The sequence below is a fragment of the Lycium barbarum genome, chromosome 7, assembly GCF_019175385.1.
Source record: "Lycium barbarum isolate Lr01 chromosome 7, ASM1917538v2, whole genome shotgun sequence".
In the NCBI taxonomy this organism is placed as follows: Eukaryota; Viridiplantae; Streptophyta; class Magnoliopsida; order Solanales; family Solanaceae; genus Lycium; species Lycium barbarum.
Window position 1 is genome coordinate 126,700,658 of NC_083343.1, and position 17,786 is coordinate 126,718,443.

At 35.3% G+C, this 17,786-nt stretch overlaps 2 protein-coding genes across 3 annotated transcripts; one reads left to right on the forward strand and one right to left on the reverse strand.

The window, feature by feature from the left end:
* Positions 1–331: 331 nt before the first annotated feature.
* LOC132604269 (exocyst complex component SEC15A) lies at positions 332–5,065 on the forward strand. 2 transcript variants are annotated; one of them, XM_060317705.1, is made up of 4 exons: positions 332–467; positions 568–696; positions 2,131–3,131; positions 3,502–5,065. In XM_060317705.1, the coding sequence occupies exons 3-4, from the start codon at positions 2,150–2,152 to the stop codon at positions 4,893–4,895; spliced, it is 2,376 nt and encodes a 791-aa protein (XP_060173688.1). In that variant the 5' UTR covers positions 332–467; positions 568–696; positions 2,131–2,149; the 3' UTR covers positions 4,896–5,065. The 2 variants fall into 2 exon arrangements, with proteins under 2 accessions (XP_060173688.1, XP_060173687.1); XM_060317704.1 differs by having other exon boundaries at positions 341–696.
* A 4,462-nt stretch (positions 5,066–9,527) lies between these two features.
* On the reverse strand, positions 9,528–13,040 carry LOC132604271 (small ribosomal subunit protein eS6). The gene is made up of 6 exons (XM_060317706.1): positions 12,894–13,040; positions 12,692–12,756; positions 10,688–10,745; positions 10,499–10,607; positions 10,122–10,394; positions 9,528–10,033 (listed from the first exon to the last, which is right to left on the reverse strand). Exons 1-6 carry the CDS (start codon positions 12,897–12,899, stop codon positions 9,795–9,797), a joined length of 750 nt encoding a protein of 249 aa, XP_060173689.1. The 5' UTR covers positions 12,900–13,040; the 3' UTR covers positions 9,528–9,794.
* Positions 13,041–17,786: the final 4,746 nt, after the last annotated feature.

The window sequence follows — 17,786 nt, forward strand, 5'->3', positions numbered from 1 at the left end:
GTAGTTTTTATATGATAAATCAAGTATCTAATTGCCCTAAACAGAGATTTTTATAATGTATACCCGTCACTTAAAATAATATTCAATAGATGTATAATACACAAAAAAATTAGATTTAGCGACAAATATAACTTTTTTCAACCAACTGGTCAAAATAGAGATAAGGTCTGCGTACAACTTAGTTTCCTCAGACATCACGTATGTGATTATTCTGAGAATGTCATTGTTATTGTGACTGGTCAAATGTATAACTTGTCTTATTAAATAATTATAATGATTTTATAATTATTGTAATTCCTATATTATAATGTTGCTTCCAGACCAAAAGACCCCTTATAGGCTTGTGCCAGGACTTCTTAGCTTGGCTTCAAAGGGAGATGATATCTGTTCCGACATTGATATACACCCTTGACCCTGTTGATCCAAATTATAAAATAGTAGAAAAAGAACAACAAATAAATAAATAGGTAAACAACAATTCACCCTATTTTAGAATTGTTTATTTTATTATTTATTATTCTAAAATCAAACCTAAAAGAACATCTGAGAAAACAGAGCATTGTATAGGTCGACAAAATGCCACTGAAGGAAATCACAAAGTAGCAAAATCAACCCAAAGATTCACTCTTTATATCACAACAAAAAAGGGAAAGCTTACAACTTTGGGTAAATCAGTTCTTGAAATTTCTTTTTTGGGTAAGTCACTGAATCTTTATATCATTTAAGCTTCATTCTTGTTTCCATTTTTATTGATTTTTGTGTTCATTTTCATTTATTTCCATTTGGGGGTAAGGTTTTTAATGTATACCATTTGGGTATTTTTTGTATACTGTTTATGGTATGACGATCTTGGTTTGTTTTAGTGTTTTTGGCTCAATTGTGGGTTAAAGTTGTAATCTTTATTTATTTTTTACTGCTGATGGAAATTTTCTTGTTTTTTTTTTTTTATTTGATTTCTGTTCAGATTTTGGGTTATTTGTTGAAATTTGATGATTTTGGTGTATTTACTATTTAAAGCCTGTTTGGATTGGCTTATTTTAGGTGCTTTTATGCTAAAATAGCTTTTAAGCACTACTCACAACAACAACAACAACACATACACAGTGTAATCCCACGAGTGGGGTCTGGGGAGGGTAGGATGTACGGAGACCTTTCCTCTACCTTTACGGGATAGAGAGGCTGTTTCCGGCAATTGATGCAGGAATGTAGGAAAGAAAAAGAGACAACAAAGTAGCAAATGTACAAAACAAATGTAGTAGTAACAGATATTGATACAAATCAGCGAAAAAAGAAACTACACGACTACCTAAATCATATGACTAAAAGTAAGAGAACACTGTATTGCCTACTAACCATCTACCCTAATTTTTTTAGCTAATGGGGTTGCAGATTATTTACTTTTTTTCTTTCTCTGATTTATGTTTGAGATGAGCGTGTTATGTTCGGATTTTGGGTTATTCGTTGAAATTTGATGATTTTGGTGTATCTATTATTTTGCTTAATTGTTGAAATAAAGTAAAGAAGTTTTGGGCTTATAGCATTGATTGCTTATATGTTTGGTTATTTTTTGTGGTTTTTCTATTCAATTTTTACAGTGGGTGATGTTTCTTATGTAGACCTAATTGAGGTATCCTGGCTTATTCGTTGCGATCCGATGACTGTCCTGTGTTTACTAGTTCCTGTTTTGCTTAATACACTTCGGTACTATCCATTTCACTGCCTTTTTTCTGAAAATGCTTTTAACTTCTTGATTGCTTTTAAAATTGTGGATCTGTGAATTCGTACAAGGTGTTTTGCAAATGATGTGTTCGTTGAGCTTCTTACTCTGGTGTAATTTTTGATTTTTTTTTGTGTTCTTGTTGTGTTATTTGGTACACCCCTTTTGGTGGTTTAGTGACATCAGACTGAACTTGAACCCTAGTCTGTAGTTGTGTAGAGATGAACATATAATTGTACACATTCAGTGTTCATGGAACTATGTAAAAGTTTGGGTGAAACTAAATTCTCTCACTCCCTTTTTGTTTTTGGCTGGGTTTACGAGGGAAGGGAGAGGAATGGATGGATGATTTAAGTGCCTGTATGTAAACTTAGCCACACATTGACTGAATTCTCTTGAATTTGAATATGCAGGGCAAGGTAGTAATTAACCATGACTGCTAAAACCAAGAGGAGAATGGCCACAGAAAATGGGGACACAGCTACAGCAGAAGATTCCGTTCTCGTGACTATGATCAGTAATGGGGAAGATCTAGGTCCAATGGTCAGGCTTTCTTTTGAAAGCGGTAAGCCTGATGCCCTTCTACAGCAACTTAAAAACGTCGTCAAAAAGAAAGAAGTTGAAATAGAGGATCTTTGCAAGCTTCACTATGAGGAATTTATTATCGCGGTGGATGAGTTGCGCGGAGTCTTGGTTGATGCAGAAGAGTTAAAAGCCGAGCTGCAAACTGATAATCTGAAGCTGCAAGATGTTGGGAGCGTCCTTCTCTTAAAACTCGAAGAGCTTCTTGAATCTTTTTCGATTAAGAAAAACGTTACGGAAGCAATTAAGATGTCGGGAAACTGTGTCCAAGTGTTAGAACTTTGTTCCAAGTGTAACAACCACGTTTCTGAAGGTCGGTTTTACCCTGCTCTTAAGGCCATTGATCTGATTGAGAAAAGTTATTTGCAGCAAATTCCTGTCAAGCCACTCAAGACTATGATAGAGAAGAGAATACCGCTGATTAAATCGCATATAGAGAAGAGAGTAACCAGTGAAGTTAATGAATGGCTAGTTCACATAAGGAGTACAGCAAAGGATATTGGGCAAACTGCGATAGGATATGCTGCATCTGCTCGTCAGAGGGACGAGGATATGCTAGCCCGTCAAAGAAAAGCCGAGGAACAAAGTTGTTTGGGATTGGGAGACTTCACTTACACCCTAGATGTTGAAGAGATTAATGAAGAATCTGTCTTAAAGTTCGACCTAACGCCTCTTTATCGAGCATATCACATTCACGGTTGTTTGGGGATTCAAGAACAGTTTCGTGAATATTACTACAAAAATCGTGTATTGCAGTTGAGTTCAGATTTGCAGATTTCCTTGTCACAGCCATTCCTTGAATCCCATCAAATCTTCTTGGCTCAGATTGCAGGTAAGGCTGTCAAATGAGCTGATTGGGCTGAATTTGGGCGGGTCATTTTGTTACTTGGACTGAAATGATTGGGCTAAAATGGGCTAAATAGCGGGTCATAGCCCAACCAGTCCAATTCTTACTAAGTTTTAATTTCTTTGTTTGTTCTTTTATAAATTTTTAAGTTCCAAATAGAATTATTTTTTTCATTATTATCGATATATATAACATATCAAACAAAAAAATGTCTTTTTAAAAATATTTTGACAAGATTTCTCATGGGTCAAAGTAGACAGGCTGACATGTGCTGGGATAAAATGGGCTGAGCTAATAAATGGACGGGTTGGGCGGTCATGTTTTCATGGGCTAATTTTGCCACCCCTAATTGCAGGTTATTTCATTGTCGAGGATCGGGTATTAAGGACTGCTGGTGGGCTGCTCTTGCCTAATCAGGTCGAGACAATGTGGGAAACAGCTGTCGGTAAAACAACTTCACTTTTAGAAGAACAATTCTCCCACATGGATTCCGCCAGTCATCTCCTCATGGTCAAAGATTATGTGACTCTTCTTGGGTCAACCCTCAGACAGTATGGCTACGAAGTGAGCGCAATTCTTGGGACACTAAATAGTAGTCGAGAAAAATATCATGAACTTCTTTTGGCAGAGTGTAGGCAACAAATAACGGCCGTAGTCACCAATGATACATTTGAGCAGATGGTAATGAAGAGGGAGGCAGATTATCAAGCAAATGTCCTATTGTTCCATCTACAGACCTCTGATATAATGCCGGCTTTCCCTTTTATCGCTCCGTTCTCTTCCATGGTGCCTGAATGTTGTCGCATCGTTAAGTCGTTCATCAAAGATTCTGTCAATTACTTATCGTATGGGAGCCAAATGAATTTTTTCGATTTTGTCAAAAAGTATTTGGATAAGCTCTTGATTGACGTACTGAACGAAGTCCTACTCGAGACTATTTATAGCGGTACTACCGGTGTGTCTCAGGCTATGCAAATCGCTGCAAATATAGCTGTTTTTGAAAGGGCTTGTGATTTTTTCCTTCAACATGCAGCTCAACAATGCGGTATTCCTGTCCGTTTAGTTGAAAGGCCTCAAGGCAATTTAACCGCCAAAATCGTCCTCAAAACTTCAAGAGATGCTGCTTATATTGCATTACTAAGCTTGGTAAATGCAAAATTGGATAAATTTATGTCACTCACGGAAAATGTCCATTGGACAGCAGAAGAAGCTCCCCAGCAGGGCAACGAGTGCATGAATGAGGTGGTTATATATCTTGACACCCTCTTATCCACTGCTCAACAAATTTTACCTCTCGATGCTTTGTATAAGGTTGGGATTGGAGCGCTTGAGCATATCTCGAATTCAATTGTGGGAAATTTTCTCAGTGACTCGATAAAGAGATTCAATGTTAATGCAGTAATGAGCATTAATCATGATTTGACAGCGTTGGAGTCTTTTGCTGATGAGAGGTTTCATAGTACTGGGCTGAGTGAAGTTTACAAGGATGGTAGCTTTCGAAGTTGCTTGATAGAAGCCAGACAATTGATAAACCTCTTGCTAAGCAGTCAACCAGAGAACTTTATGAATCCTGTCATACGACAGAAGAACTATAATGCTCTAGATTATAAAAAGGTTTCCACTATCTGTGACAAGTATAAGGACTCAGCTGATGGACTCTTTGGAAGTCTTTCAAGCAGAAACACAAAGCAGAGTGCTCGTAAAAAATCAATGGATGTGCTGAAGAAGAGATTGCGGGATTTCAACTGAAACTTGTGATAAATGAACAAGAAACTAGCTTTTTCTGTTAGAAATAAATGAAAACTTTATTTCCTGCTGCGTTTTTTCCAGAAATATTCACATTAACTGTATCTTCGTTTTCAATCATGTTAGCACTACCTTGGTTATTTGGAAAAGCTCTCACTATCTTCTCACATTAACCCCTGATCCAACTCCCTTTATTAGCGTGCTTACATTTTTTTTTCTTGTTGAAGAATTACTCGACTCAGTTACCTATTTTCCCTGACTAATTTATTTATTTCATTCAGTTTAGAGAAAAAAATATCTTTAATTTGTTGAGTACTGAACAACTTAGCGTTCAATCCTGGAATTTGTTATTGGGAACCTACTGCCCTGAAGAGCCTAAAAATCATATTCAGTCAGTTTACTTCTTTATTGTTGTTATTGTGACTCGTTTTTGACAATTTATTTTTGTCTTTACTTCTCTGTCACCTCTTCTCCTATCATATTTCGCCTTTACAGGAATAATCAATTCTGCAAGGTTCACTTTGATACAGAAGGTTAGAGTTAGATTACTGTTTCTGCATTTCTCTTAATCTTGGGTTTAACATAATTTACTCTTTTACTAGAGATGCTGTGAATGTCGCTCTTCAATGAAACATCCATTGCTTCTCTATGATTTTCTTTTTGTTCTTTCTTTCTTCCACATGCTGCAAGTGCAATATCTTTCATGCTAGTCTACTTGTCCTTTCCTTCCATTTCCACCTCTAAGAAAGTGTTTTTGTGTTGAACCCTATGGATACGAGTAGAGCATACTGTATGTTTTGAGACAGTCACATTTTTATTTTGCTTTCTTGCTTGATTAATCTTCCTTGGTATGGACTCATGATTACTTGTTGAAATATTTTACTTGCATGCAATTTCATGTTTTTATTTTATTTATCTTATTCTTCTTCAGTATCTTTTTCTTTGTATATGAGGTGATGTTTAGGATATGTTTCAATCGCTATAGATACAGCCACATAGTTGTGTGAATAAAATATGGCTAATGAATCTACATAAGTGAGGGGGGAAAACTGCAGTAGGGCAATTTGTCATTTGTATCTGATTATGCCATTTGAGAATTAGTAATCTATTGATATTATGATTACAGTTTCTCGGACTTGTCTTACATCAAGGTTAAGATTCAGAATGTCAAGTCTTATTGGTCAAGTGGCCGATTATTCTGATCAAACGTCTATAATGTGTGCAAATGATGTAAGAGCAGTAACTGTTTGGGACTGTTAGCTATGGAGTTAAAAATGTTTGAACGTTGGTTTTATGGTATCAGCCAGTATCATGTACAACATAGACTTAGGAATAATAATTTTTATTTTTATTTTGGAAATTAATCAAGGTAATTCATGATTTGAGAGCAGAGGGTTTTGTGGATTTTTGGTTGTCCCTTGTGTCTACATTTTGCCTGGTGTCAGAACTCAGGTCTTTCATTATGAGGTGCATATAATGGCAACAAATGTGTCATATTGCATCAAATACAAGATGTTTGACGTTCTATGAATTTCATTTTAGTTCATTTTCCAAGTCGGAATAGTCATTGAACCTTTACTCAGATTTCGTCTAAACTGAATTCTCAATATGTCGAGTTTTATGTATAATGGTCTTAAGTTTTGGAGCTCGATGGTCTGGATCAGGATAAACTGGTTTAATAATATTGTTTGTTCCAAGTTGGGAAAAGCTGTTGTAACTCATCTGAGATTCAGGAAATCATACTCCTGGAAGTGAACAGAACCGGTTGCAAGCAGAACTTTGCACGGGCGGCTATTAAGCTAATAGGGGTAAGACCAAATATCATTTCTTCTTTGTGCTTTCGGAGGGAGGTTGGAACGTTGGCGAAATAATATTGTAAATTCATTTTGATTTATTGATCTCTATGGGGAAGGAAGGGGGTATCTAGGTTGTGGTTTGCCCGTGCAGTTGAGCATTTCTATTGTTTGACATGTGGATTTTAATCCTCGGTCTGCCAAATTTTGATCCAGGTGTTTCCTTCTTGTAACTCTTTGTTGGTCCTCTGATAGTTCTTCGTAGCTAACGCCATATGTGTTGTTCAGTAGACTGGCGATTTTGAGGGAGCACCTCCAAAGCCATAGTGGTAGGTTAGAACAAGCAAATACATATTTTGGGTATTTTACAATGATATTCCAGATAGATGACCTAGTTTGTCAAATATGGAAATTAATTTAGACGTAAGTGTTAATAACGATTATATTGTTAAATGATAGTTATGAGGTTGTATTGCTTTTGTTATTGGAGGAGAAGTGAGTGAGTAAACTGGGAAGGATGAAAACGAGACACGGGTCAAAGTAAATCTGAGTAGATTGAGGGAGTAGTGTGGTAGGTTGCTTCTTAATATTACAATTTATTTTAATGTGTAACAAGTTGCTTATAATAATAATTATTACTATTATTTTTGTAGGTTACTGATTCAGGGCGTGCCAGTATCATAGCTGCTACAGATGCTGCCACCCCAAACTTGAGGCGTATAAAGGGAGCTGCTTTGACTGCTGCTACTCCAGTTACATACCATGCGAGGTTTTCCCTGATTCAAATATTTAACTTCCACTGATGTATAACTTAGAGTAACTACCCTTGACTCTGAATGCAAACTCATTTTTCTGTTCACTATCTCATAGAATACAACTTTTTTTTCACAAAGATTTTTTTTTCTTAAAGAATCTTGGAAGTAGCAATGGTTTGTCGACTCCAGTGGTGTCTTCGCAACATGGTTTTCCAAGTGATTCGCAACTCTCGAATTCGGAATGGTTAACCTTGGATTCGGTGTTTGTTCAGTGCCTGAAGCACCAATATTGCCAATGTTTTGCTCCTATCAATACATTACCTCCTCTCTCGCTCTTGCACCCCCATGTCTGACCTGAACCAAGGGAAATCCTTCATGCCCCATCCAATGTGGCATTCCGACCTAGTACACGTGAATTTAGAAGTTTGTATGGTGGCATTCATGGAATGTGTAAGGATCGACAATTTGTCTACAGTAGATTTAGACCTTGGCAAAGCTGCCGGGATGATGTTGGTGCCTACCCAAATTGCCGCAGGCACTCATATCAGGGAGCTTCAGAATTTTCACTCTAACAGCAACAATATTTTGGAAGAATCAGCATCCACCAGACTCCATTGACACTTACTGCAGTCTTATACATTTTTGTTGAGACTCAGGTGATCTTTTCTTCAAGTGCTTATGCCGTGCATTTATGGGATACAAGCTTCTGTTTGAGCAGGTTAGGCATTCCTTTGAAAATTGTAAAATTTACACGATTTAGCAATTCTAGCACTACATTTGCTGCATTGTCATCAGAACCATCCTAGTGTGAAATTATTCTCTGACATTCAGACCTCTCAATCAGACGTGAAGCTTACTGATACATCTCATATCCCTTTGAGTCGAGCTCATATGCATTTTAGCCCATCTACGGAACATGCTGCTCGGGAATGGAAGCCTGACTCATCGGTTCGAACAAGTTACTGACTATGGAGGGCAGGAGGGGGGCTTTCATCCTGCTGGGATGAAGTAAGAACTCATCTTATTTCACTTTTTACTGTATTAGATGCTAAAATCTTCTTGCATTTATTTTTGCTACCTCTGAGGAACCTTGGTTTTAACTTGCTGAAAATCTCATTTTTCTTGACCGGTAAATCATAAACTCTGAAGTGTAAGATCTGAGGAATTTCAGGTTTTTTTCGAACTGTACGATCATTGGAACAGACTGCTATTACTGACGATGTAATATTTGTTTCTAGGATACGAACTCAAAGTCTCTGGTTAAGGGTGGAAAGATAAATACTGTATTTTGTTTCCGTCAAAGATTGGACATCCAAATTATATGCATTGACACTCATTCCAGTACCATGATGGATATAAATTGTGGCTCTTCGATTTCTTAACATGCCTTGATGTAGCTGCAAACACTGTAAATTTAGAACAATTTTCTTTATTCTTTCATTAAATAACTAATACACGGACAACCCCTAGTAGAAAGCATAAAATACATGGGAGATTAGCTCAATATTAATAATGCTCATATTGAGGGATTAATTATTGGCCCAACATTCTTATGTTTGTCAGGTGAAAAGAAGGTGAAACCTAATTTAATGTGAGATTAAATTGGAGCAGAGAGTTTTTAATCTATTGATTATGACTTGGAAAATGATATCGGTAATAGTGAAATAGTAGTTGTATTTTAATTTAACTTTTAAGGAAATATCACATTGAAGTCTAAATTTAAATCGCTAAAATGAATTTTAGTAGATGTGAAAGTCATAAAACTTTTCTAGTCTTTGTATGAGCTTGTAAAATATTATTTTGAAAATAAAAATTGCGATATTTCAATTTGAAGAAGTTCGTTTTTGTGTGAATTTTTCCAATTTTCCTTTTTCAATTAAATGCATGCTATACATGTTATAATACTGGTTGCACAAGGCTGACTCGAGCAAAGCCCAAGGGCACTGGAGAAATTGCATTTTTCATCAAAAAGCAACGTGTAAATCAACGTGTAAATGAGGAAACGATTTTACATGAATTGAAAAGTTCAGAGAGGTAATGCAGATTAAAATGATTTTTGACAGTCATGTTGTGATACACACTTCATGTAATGCAGCATGCAAAATTATAAGTTTTCATAGAATAAGTTAAAAGCCAAACCAATTATCCAAAAGAGAGAACAAAATAAAAAGAGTTGGGACGATTTCATTCAGCAAGTACTAAACAACCAAAATCTTTGATCAGAAAGATCACATAGTAAACGATACACTAACTTAAACTCACCATCTCAGAACATTAAAAGCTACCAAAAGCCACATCCAGCAATAGCTATAAAAGACCAGACGCAGATATCACAGATTGCTTTCCCAATGATCTTAAGCAGCAATAGACGGCTTGGAAGCTGCAGAAAGTCTAGACCTCTTCTTAGCCAAACTCTCGCTTCGCCTTTCTCTTTGTTCCTTCAACCTAGACGCTAAAAGCTTCTGATAATCAGCAGCTTCTGACTTAGCCTTGGCAATTCTCTTCTTCTTGTCAGCGATTCTTGCTCTCTTCCTCTGGAGAGTCAATGGTGTTACCAGCCTCTGGATCTTAGGAGCCTTGCTAACCTCTTTCCCTGTGGTTAGCATTCAAGCAAGTAAATTCCCAACTAATAGTGACCCACACTGATCGACATATACAAGAATTATGGGTAGAAGACTAACCTTTTTTGTTTGTGAATGTTCGGCGATAGGTATTGACATACTTCCTAACGTCATCATCCTTTCCAAGGTTGAAGAGCTTCCTGATCTTGGAAGCCCTTTTGGGTCCTCTCATCCTTGGTTTTTCAGTGTCTGTCAGTCCAGGGAGATCATTCTCACCCTTCTTCACAATAACCAAATTCAGAACTGAAAGATCGGGACTGACAATGCATCCACGGACAGACTTCCTTCTTCGCTCCCCATTACGCCTTCCATAACCACGGAAGCAAGGAGTACCTGTTTAATGTGCATATAATTAGGTGCTAAATAACAACAGCTATACACAGAATAGACAAAAAGAACACATCTGACATTAAGCCCTTTATTATTACAAAAAATACCTCGGTGAAGCAGAAGACGAACACGGCCTGGAGTAAGCACTCCCTGCTTCATTGGGAAACCTTGCTTGTCACATCCTCCCATAATCTTGAAAACATATCCCTTGAACTCCTGTCAATTGTGACACAACATTAAGAAACATAGGATGACTGCAAAGGAAAAATTACACCACAAAGCAGACTGGTACCTACCTCTCCCAAAGCATCTCCGATAACCTCCTGGGAGATCCTCTTGTCAAAGAAAGCTCGGCTGCAAAGCAAAAATAAATTATCATTAACCAACAGTACTTTCATACGCACATTCACTTGTCAGTCAACAATAATTCAACACTCAATGCGCAAATGAAATATAGAGACCACCACATAAATCTGCCAGCGACAACTACACATCACACTAAGCAACATTCCAAAACCATCACATAATTGAGTAACGCGTTGACAATGTTAAAATTTCATCTTTTCATCAGGCATAAATATCCAGAAATTCTTCACTACATAGAATCTTATATATACAGGCTAAACATGGTCGTGGGCTTGTTAGATATCTATCTAATAAAGGTCAAAGAGGGAACCTTTTTCTTATGAAGAAGGGTCGGGGGTTCTGTGAGCACACGTACATATAACAGTTCTCTATCAACCGTACCTATTATCTTTTTTTCTTTTTTTTTTTTACCAAAGAGGTAGAGAATAACTAAGTATCCATTTCTAATTATCAAAAATTGAAGCATAATTTGAGGAATTTGAAATGCACAATTAAATATGTGATATATGGATAGATGAACATTGAATACATTATCTAAATATGAAATTTCTTTTTCAACACTTCTCCAACTCTAGAATCAATACCACGAATTTATTAAAAACAAATGAGAGATAACCAGATAGCCTAACAAATAACTAGCAATATAAACTACATATTCTTCATTTTGGTTGTTGTACTATTGCTAATACATGTACCATCACACATACCAAAGTTCATGTATAACAATGTTTTGAGTTCATCAGAATTTAACACTGGTATAATTTTCAATTAATCAATACATTCATCCAATCAGCCACTGTGAATAAGAGATCTAGAACTACCTCCCCCTAAGTAATTTCTTTTCCATAGCCAACCATCTAAACAAAACGATCCTTAACTTCAAAGCCCCAAATTATTCACCTTACCACACACTTCCATAACTCTATACTTTTTTCGTATATTAATAGCTGATAGTACTATTTGAGCTTAATTCTTCATACAGTATAGCAAACAACCTAAACAAACATATCCTTAACTTTAAAACCCCCCAAATTATTGATCTTAACACACACTTCCATAACTCTATACTTTTTTCGTATATTTTTGATTAGTGCCGGGTGTCCGAGTCTCTTTGAGCCCCGACTAATCCCGGGGGTGCACAGGCCCTCGGCAAGGAGTTTCCCGCAAGTGCACCACGGGTAATTCAGGGTTTCCCCAGTCCGATGGCCCTCAGAAATTGTTTGCACCCGGTGGGCTTCGAACTTGAGACCTTGAAAGGGAGCACCCCAAGGCTCAAGTCAATTGCCACCAGGCCAACCCCTGAGGGTTAAAGGCATTTTCGTATATTAATAGCTGAATTGTACTATTTGAGCTTAATTCTTCATAAAGTATAGCAAACAACCTAAACAAACATATCCTTAACTTTAAAACCCCCAAATTATTGATCTTAGCACTCACTTCCATAACTCTATACTTTTTTCGTATATTAGTAGCTGATAGTACTATTTGAGCTTAATTCTTCATACAGTATAGCAAACAACCTAAACAAACATATCCTTAACTTTAAAACCCCAAATTATTCATCTTAACACACACTACCATAACTCGGACTTTTTAAGTATGTTAATAGCCGAATAGTACAATTTTGGTTTTAATTCTTCATTCGTACCAAACAGTATGTTACATCAAAATAACCATAGACTATCAAACTATGAAACATAAATAACTACCACAAAAATACCCCCAAATAAGGTGAATTTTCAAAAATATACAACCCAACATAAATACATAAATCATTACGCCATATAGCCCAATATACAGCATTATACATTATGTACGGACCTTGTATAAAAGTATAACAAGCATGAGCTAAATAGGGTAATAAACTCCAAGTATGGGCTACGTGGCGAAAATATTGCTCGAAAAATAGTAAAAGACGATTGTAGTAGCCTTACAGTTTCTGGTCATCGTCAATCTCGAGCTTTTTTTGGCACCCAGTTGTCGGGTTAGCTATGTTAAACTTCAAAAAAAAAAAAAAAAAAATCACAAAAATCAATATATTGTAAATTGACAACCAACGTAAAACTAGTGAATTCACAATGAAAAATGTAACAAATTAAACAGTGTAATACTAGGATTTAAGGTTAATTAAAGTACCTTCATGTTCGATTAAACTCAAAAGAGCCGCCAAGATGATAATGGAACTCTCAAATTTCACTCTGTGGGTTAGGGTTTAATGGGGGGACGTATTTATTTATAATACAGGCTTTTCTAGGTTACCTACTAATGGGCCCAATTTGGGCTTATTGAATTTTTGGACAGAAATTTTGGCTCAGCAAGGAAGAGTTGGGCTTTTTGTGTATGGGTAAGCCCTATTTACGGATAGAAGTGCACAAAGATATAGTCAAAAGATTCTATATTTTTAAATGTAAATTTTATTTGGCATAATTTACTATGTTACATATTTATGGAATATAACTATACTTTTTAATAATTAAGTTTAGTTAGCTATAATATTATATTTTTACCACTTATAGCTACCTATTTTTCTACCAATTAACTTACCACTCCCCACACTCTTATTTTTTAGCTGCACACTTTCTCTCTCCCCCCTTTTTCTAAATATACACGTTTCTAACTCCCCATCTCCCCTAATTTCATGCTCTTCAAATCAGTTTCTGATTTCTTTCACTTCCTTTTTTTACTCTATATTAACTGCTCATTAATTTCAACCTTTTAGCCCTAAAATTCAACTCTATTTCCTAAAATATGTAAAATTCTCTGTTATTTTTGTGTTCTCCCTCATCATCTTTGTTTCTTTTTGGGCTTTACTAAGCCACATATTTTCATCTTTCCATGTATTCAATGGAAGTCCATTTTCATACCTTTGAAAGAAAAGTTCAACATTTTTTGTGCAATACAAGAGCTTGTTAGCTAGTACAAATTTTTTGCAAATAGTTGGCAAGTTGCAAAGGGTCATTAACCGTTCCCACCCATCTTGTTTCATAATCCATACGTGCAATTCTTTACTCCTGATTTTTCCTCCATATAAACTAAGGCAACCTTTCACAGTAGTCAAAACAAAGAACTCGTCCTCACCTACAAAATCTAAATTTGGTTTTGCATGTTTTTTCACTTCATCTAGAGTCACGTCAAAGTATAAGATTGTAGTAGTTGTACATACGAACCCGTCGATTTTCTCATTCAGAGACCAAAATAAACAATCTTGAGCGCTAATCCCCTCCGTCGCCGGCCACCGGAATTTTTGAATACAGATCTGAAGTTTTTGTTATTGGACAAGAGTAAAAATATTCATGTTCTCCGAGAGTTATTTTTTCTTATTAATGATTCACTTCACCAGATATGTATTTTACTTGCATTTTTAGTATATTTTTATCGTATTTTTCGATGAACTTCAGTTAATTCCTGTTTTTTCAATTCACCAGATCTGTATTTTTGCGTACATTTTAAGTATATTTTTGTGGTATTTTTTATTATTTCAATTAGTTTGTGTTTTTAATTGTGTGTGATATATTTTTTCTACCTAATTTGTTACTTGTAAATTTATATGATTTTGAATTTGTGTTTACTTTTTATCAAAGTATATTTTGTAGTATATATTCAGTGTATTTGACGTGTATTTTTACAGCACAGTCACACACTGTTGTAGTGACAACCACAGTCATTTGACATTGATATATTTGCATTATATTTATAGTATATTTTCAGTATATTTTGAATGTGTTGTTATTTATTGTGGTTAATTTGTTATTTTGTTATTTTTTTATGTTTTGTTAATGTAAAGTTTCAGTATATTTTGACGCATTCCAGCTGAAATTGATGCAAAGTTTCTCCGTATGAGATACGAAGCAAATCGACAAGGCAACCTTGAATGCATTTATTGATAACGAGCAACCACCAATACCTGTCAAGGCTACCGTTGATTATGATGCAGTGATTTTGGTAGATGTTAAGGAGTAGATTTGTAAACAGAACAGTTTATGTTTTAAGTTGTTTTTTTTTTCTCCAACTTTTTTTTGATGTATAACATCACTGTTGCGACATTATTTTATGAAGATTTTAGAAGAAGTTTTATGTATTTTGGTAATGATCCCGCTTGTTGTATAGTTTAATCGTAGATTTGAATTCTGTTTTTATTACATTTATATTTTTCTTGTATAGTTACTGCTAAAAATTTTAAAAGTGCATTTCAATATCAAGTTTGTATTTCCTACACGTTTTCACTATATTTTATTGATGAACCAGGAAGAGTTCTATGCATTTTCTCTATATATTCATGGTACACTTGAATTCATTATTAAACCATAAAATCCATTTTTCTGTACAATATACTTCAAAAATTAAAGAACAATTTTAATACTTCTAAAATACATACGAAATACAAGTGAAATATATTGTAAATATATTCATTACGATTCAAATCTTATGGATCAGTTAGAATACACTCAAAAATACAATCATAATACAGATAAAATACAGTGAATCAAAAGCCACCCTTAGGGATTAAAGTTTTTTTATGGAGTCAAGTTTTCCCTTCTTATTAAAGTTACTAAATAATATTCAATATCAGCTTATTGCACTCAATAACTAATATTTTTTATTTTTAATAATGTAATTTCATTCAATATTTTTAATAACGAACACAAAACCGATGGTCATAGCATCAGGAGACAATCTCAACTTGTCACTATGCAATTCAGTTGATGAACAAATCAAGCTTTGCATGATTTATGGAACATTAAAAAGAGATTTTTTTTTAGTTATATTTTGAGAAAAAATATGAAGAGAGTTTTTGAATTCAAATTTTATGTGAATGATTAGATGTGGAATGAGATATGTGATTACATATGGAAGAGAATGAGGTTTGCGTGATTTATGGAACATTAAAAAACAGATTTCTGTTTAGTTTGAAAAAGATTTTTTCCCCTTAAATAGAGGCATTATTTGCTCAACCGTTCCGTGTATTTAGTCTATATTTTGGCTATATTTATGCGACGCGTCCAGGACCTAAATATAGGTAAAACCAGCTACGAATTGTAAATAATGAACTTGTAGTTATAGCTTGTTAGAAGCAGCTAAAAGATAGCTATTTGTGAAAATTTTACTTTTTAAATATACGTTTTACAATAGGTTTGTCCTGAATTTCCAACCTTAATTAGAGTTTACCATAATTGATTTTACTTTTTTCACGAAAGGAAAAATACAAATCTTCCATATTTAGGTAATCCCTTTCTTGAAGGAAAAGGTTTTGTATTTCTGTAAAGTGAAGATTCTTCCTTCCCGCAAAGAACACGAATAACATCCACAATCTAGTCGCTTAGAATGTTTTGTTTAGGAGGAGATTTTTCGCTCAATAATTGTTATGCTTTCTTTTATGTTAGTCTTTTTATATGTAGGTCACTTGACCAACTCATATTTTTATATTAAATGTTATATTTCTTTTAGTATAGTTTTTTTATCATCTGATTTATCGTCGTTCAAAGTTTGCAACTATTAGCTTCCGCATGACGCCATGTTATTTCGATCCTAACACTTGAGACTTGTGAGTCTACAGTTGTAAAAACTTTCAAATGTACGTGTCCAGATTTTGGCTTGCCAAGCCTAATTTCAGACAATTTAAAAGCAAGCAAATTTCCATCACACGCATTAGACTAAACTTCTAACGTTTTATATGAAGTTATAGGACTATTGCGAAGAAAAAATTAGATAACTGAACTTCGGACATCTATAGAGTGAGTCTTCATCTGAAAAATTATATTCCCTAACAATATGAAGCATGAGCCTGCGAGGTCTATAAGATTGTGTCAATCAATTTTAACAATATATGAAACAGTATACCTACCATGCATCATATAAGAAAATTATTTTCGAATATCTTCTACCAAGTCATAAATTTACTACTGCACAAGAAGATGGACTACTTGTCTATCATCTTTCAAGATGATTGCTCGGTATACCTGAGGCTTCTTTTGAAAAAAAAAAAACGAATTATCAAACAATATGCTTTTTGCTACCAAACATCAAAGCTAACATAAGTTTAGACAAGTATAACAACAATAAGACCCTTAACTGATTATGAATACAATTTTTTATTTTGTTAAAAAAAAAAAAAAGTGATTGCGCCTATTGACGTGTTCATTCAAGAAGGCCTATTGATCCTGTTAAATTATAAGGGCAATATGTTTCAAGAACAGAACTAAAGATATTGAATTGTACTGCTATGGTTTGATTAAATTTGTTTTCTAAAAATTGTTGTCTAGTTAGGCCTTCCACTTTGCCTAGATTAAAAAAGGAAAAATCGAGACAAACTATAAACACTTGAATAATTGAGCAAGATTGTGAGGATATGCAATTGCAACTTTTAGCCTTCGATGGAGTAACTGAGTGGAAGGCTGGATGAATTGGTCTAAAGATATATGCTTGGTGCAATTGTGGATTAGGGCCCGCAATAGGGTATATTAAAAATTTGTGTGTGTGTTAAGTTTCGTCTTCTGAGCCTTTAACAGGCGGCGGTTGCTATTGTACACCGGTGTAGTGACCATGGCTAGAAGACGAGCAAAAACACAGGCACAGGGACAGGAACCGATCCGAGGTCGAGGACGACCACGAAAAGTGCCGCTGGCTACTTTTGGTAGCTCTGTGGGGGCACAGATACCAGATGAGGCTATACAACACGAACCACTGGTGACTAGTGCAGAAACGAGTGAAATTACTTCGAGTTCGGCTGGAACGACACAAAAATTGCAAATAAACACCCCTCCAGCAGCCACTCAAGCGCCTAGTGGAACAGATCTGGCGCCTACCGTAGCTCCTGGTAATGATGCAATAACCGGAACAGTAGCTAAATCTGACCTAGAGGAAGGAGAGCCGCATACAACACCATGGGTGAATATGTTCAAACAAAACAGATCTGCGAACAACGGTATGGTTCTTGAATATATCCCTCCTCAAATCATGGATGGTAAGCCAGTAGTGCAATTGGAAAAAGATGAAGTTGATAGGGAAACATAGAAATGGCGGTGTGCGTTA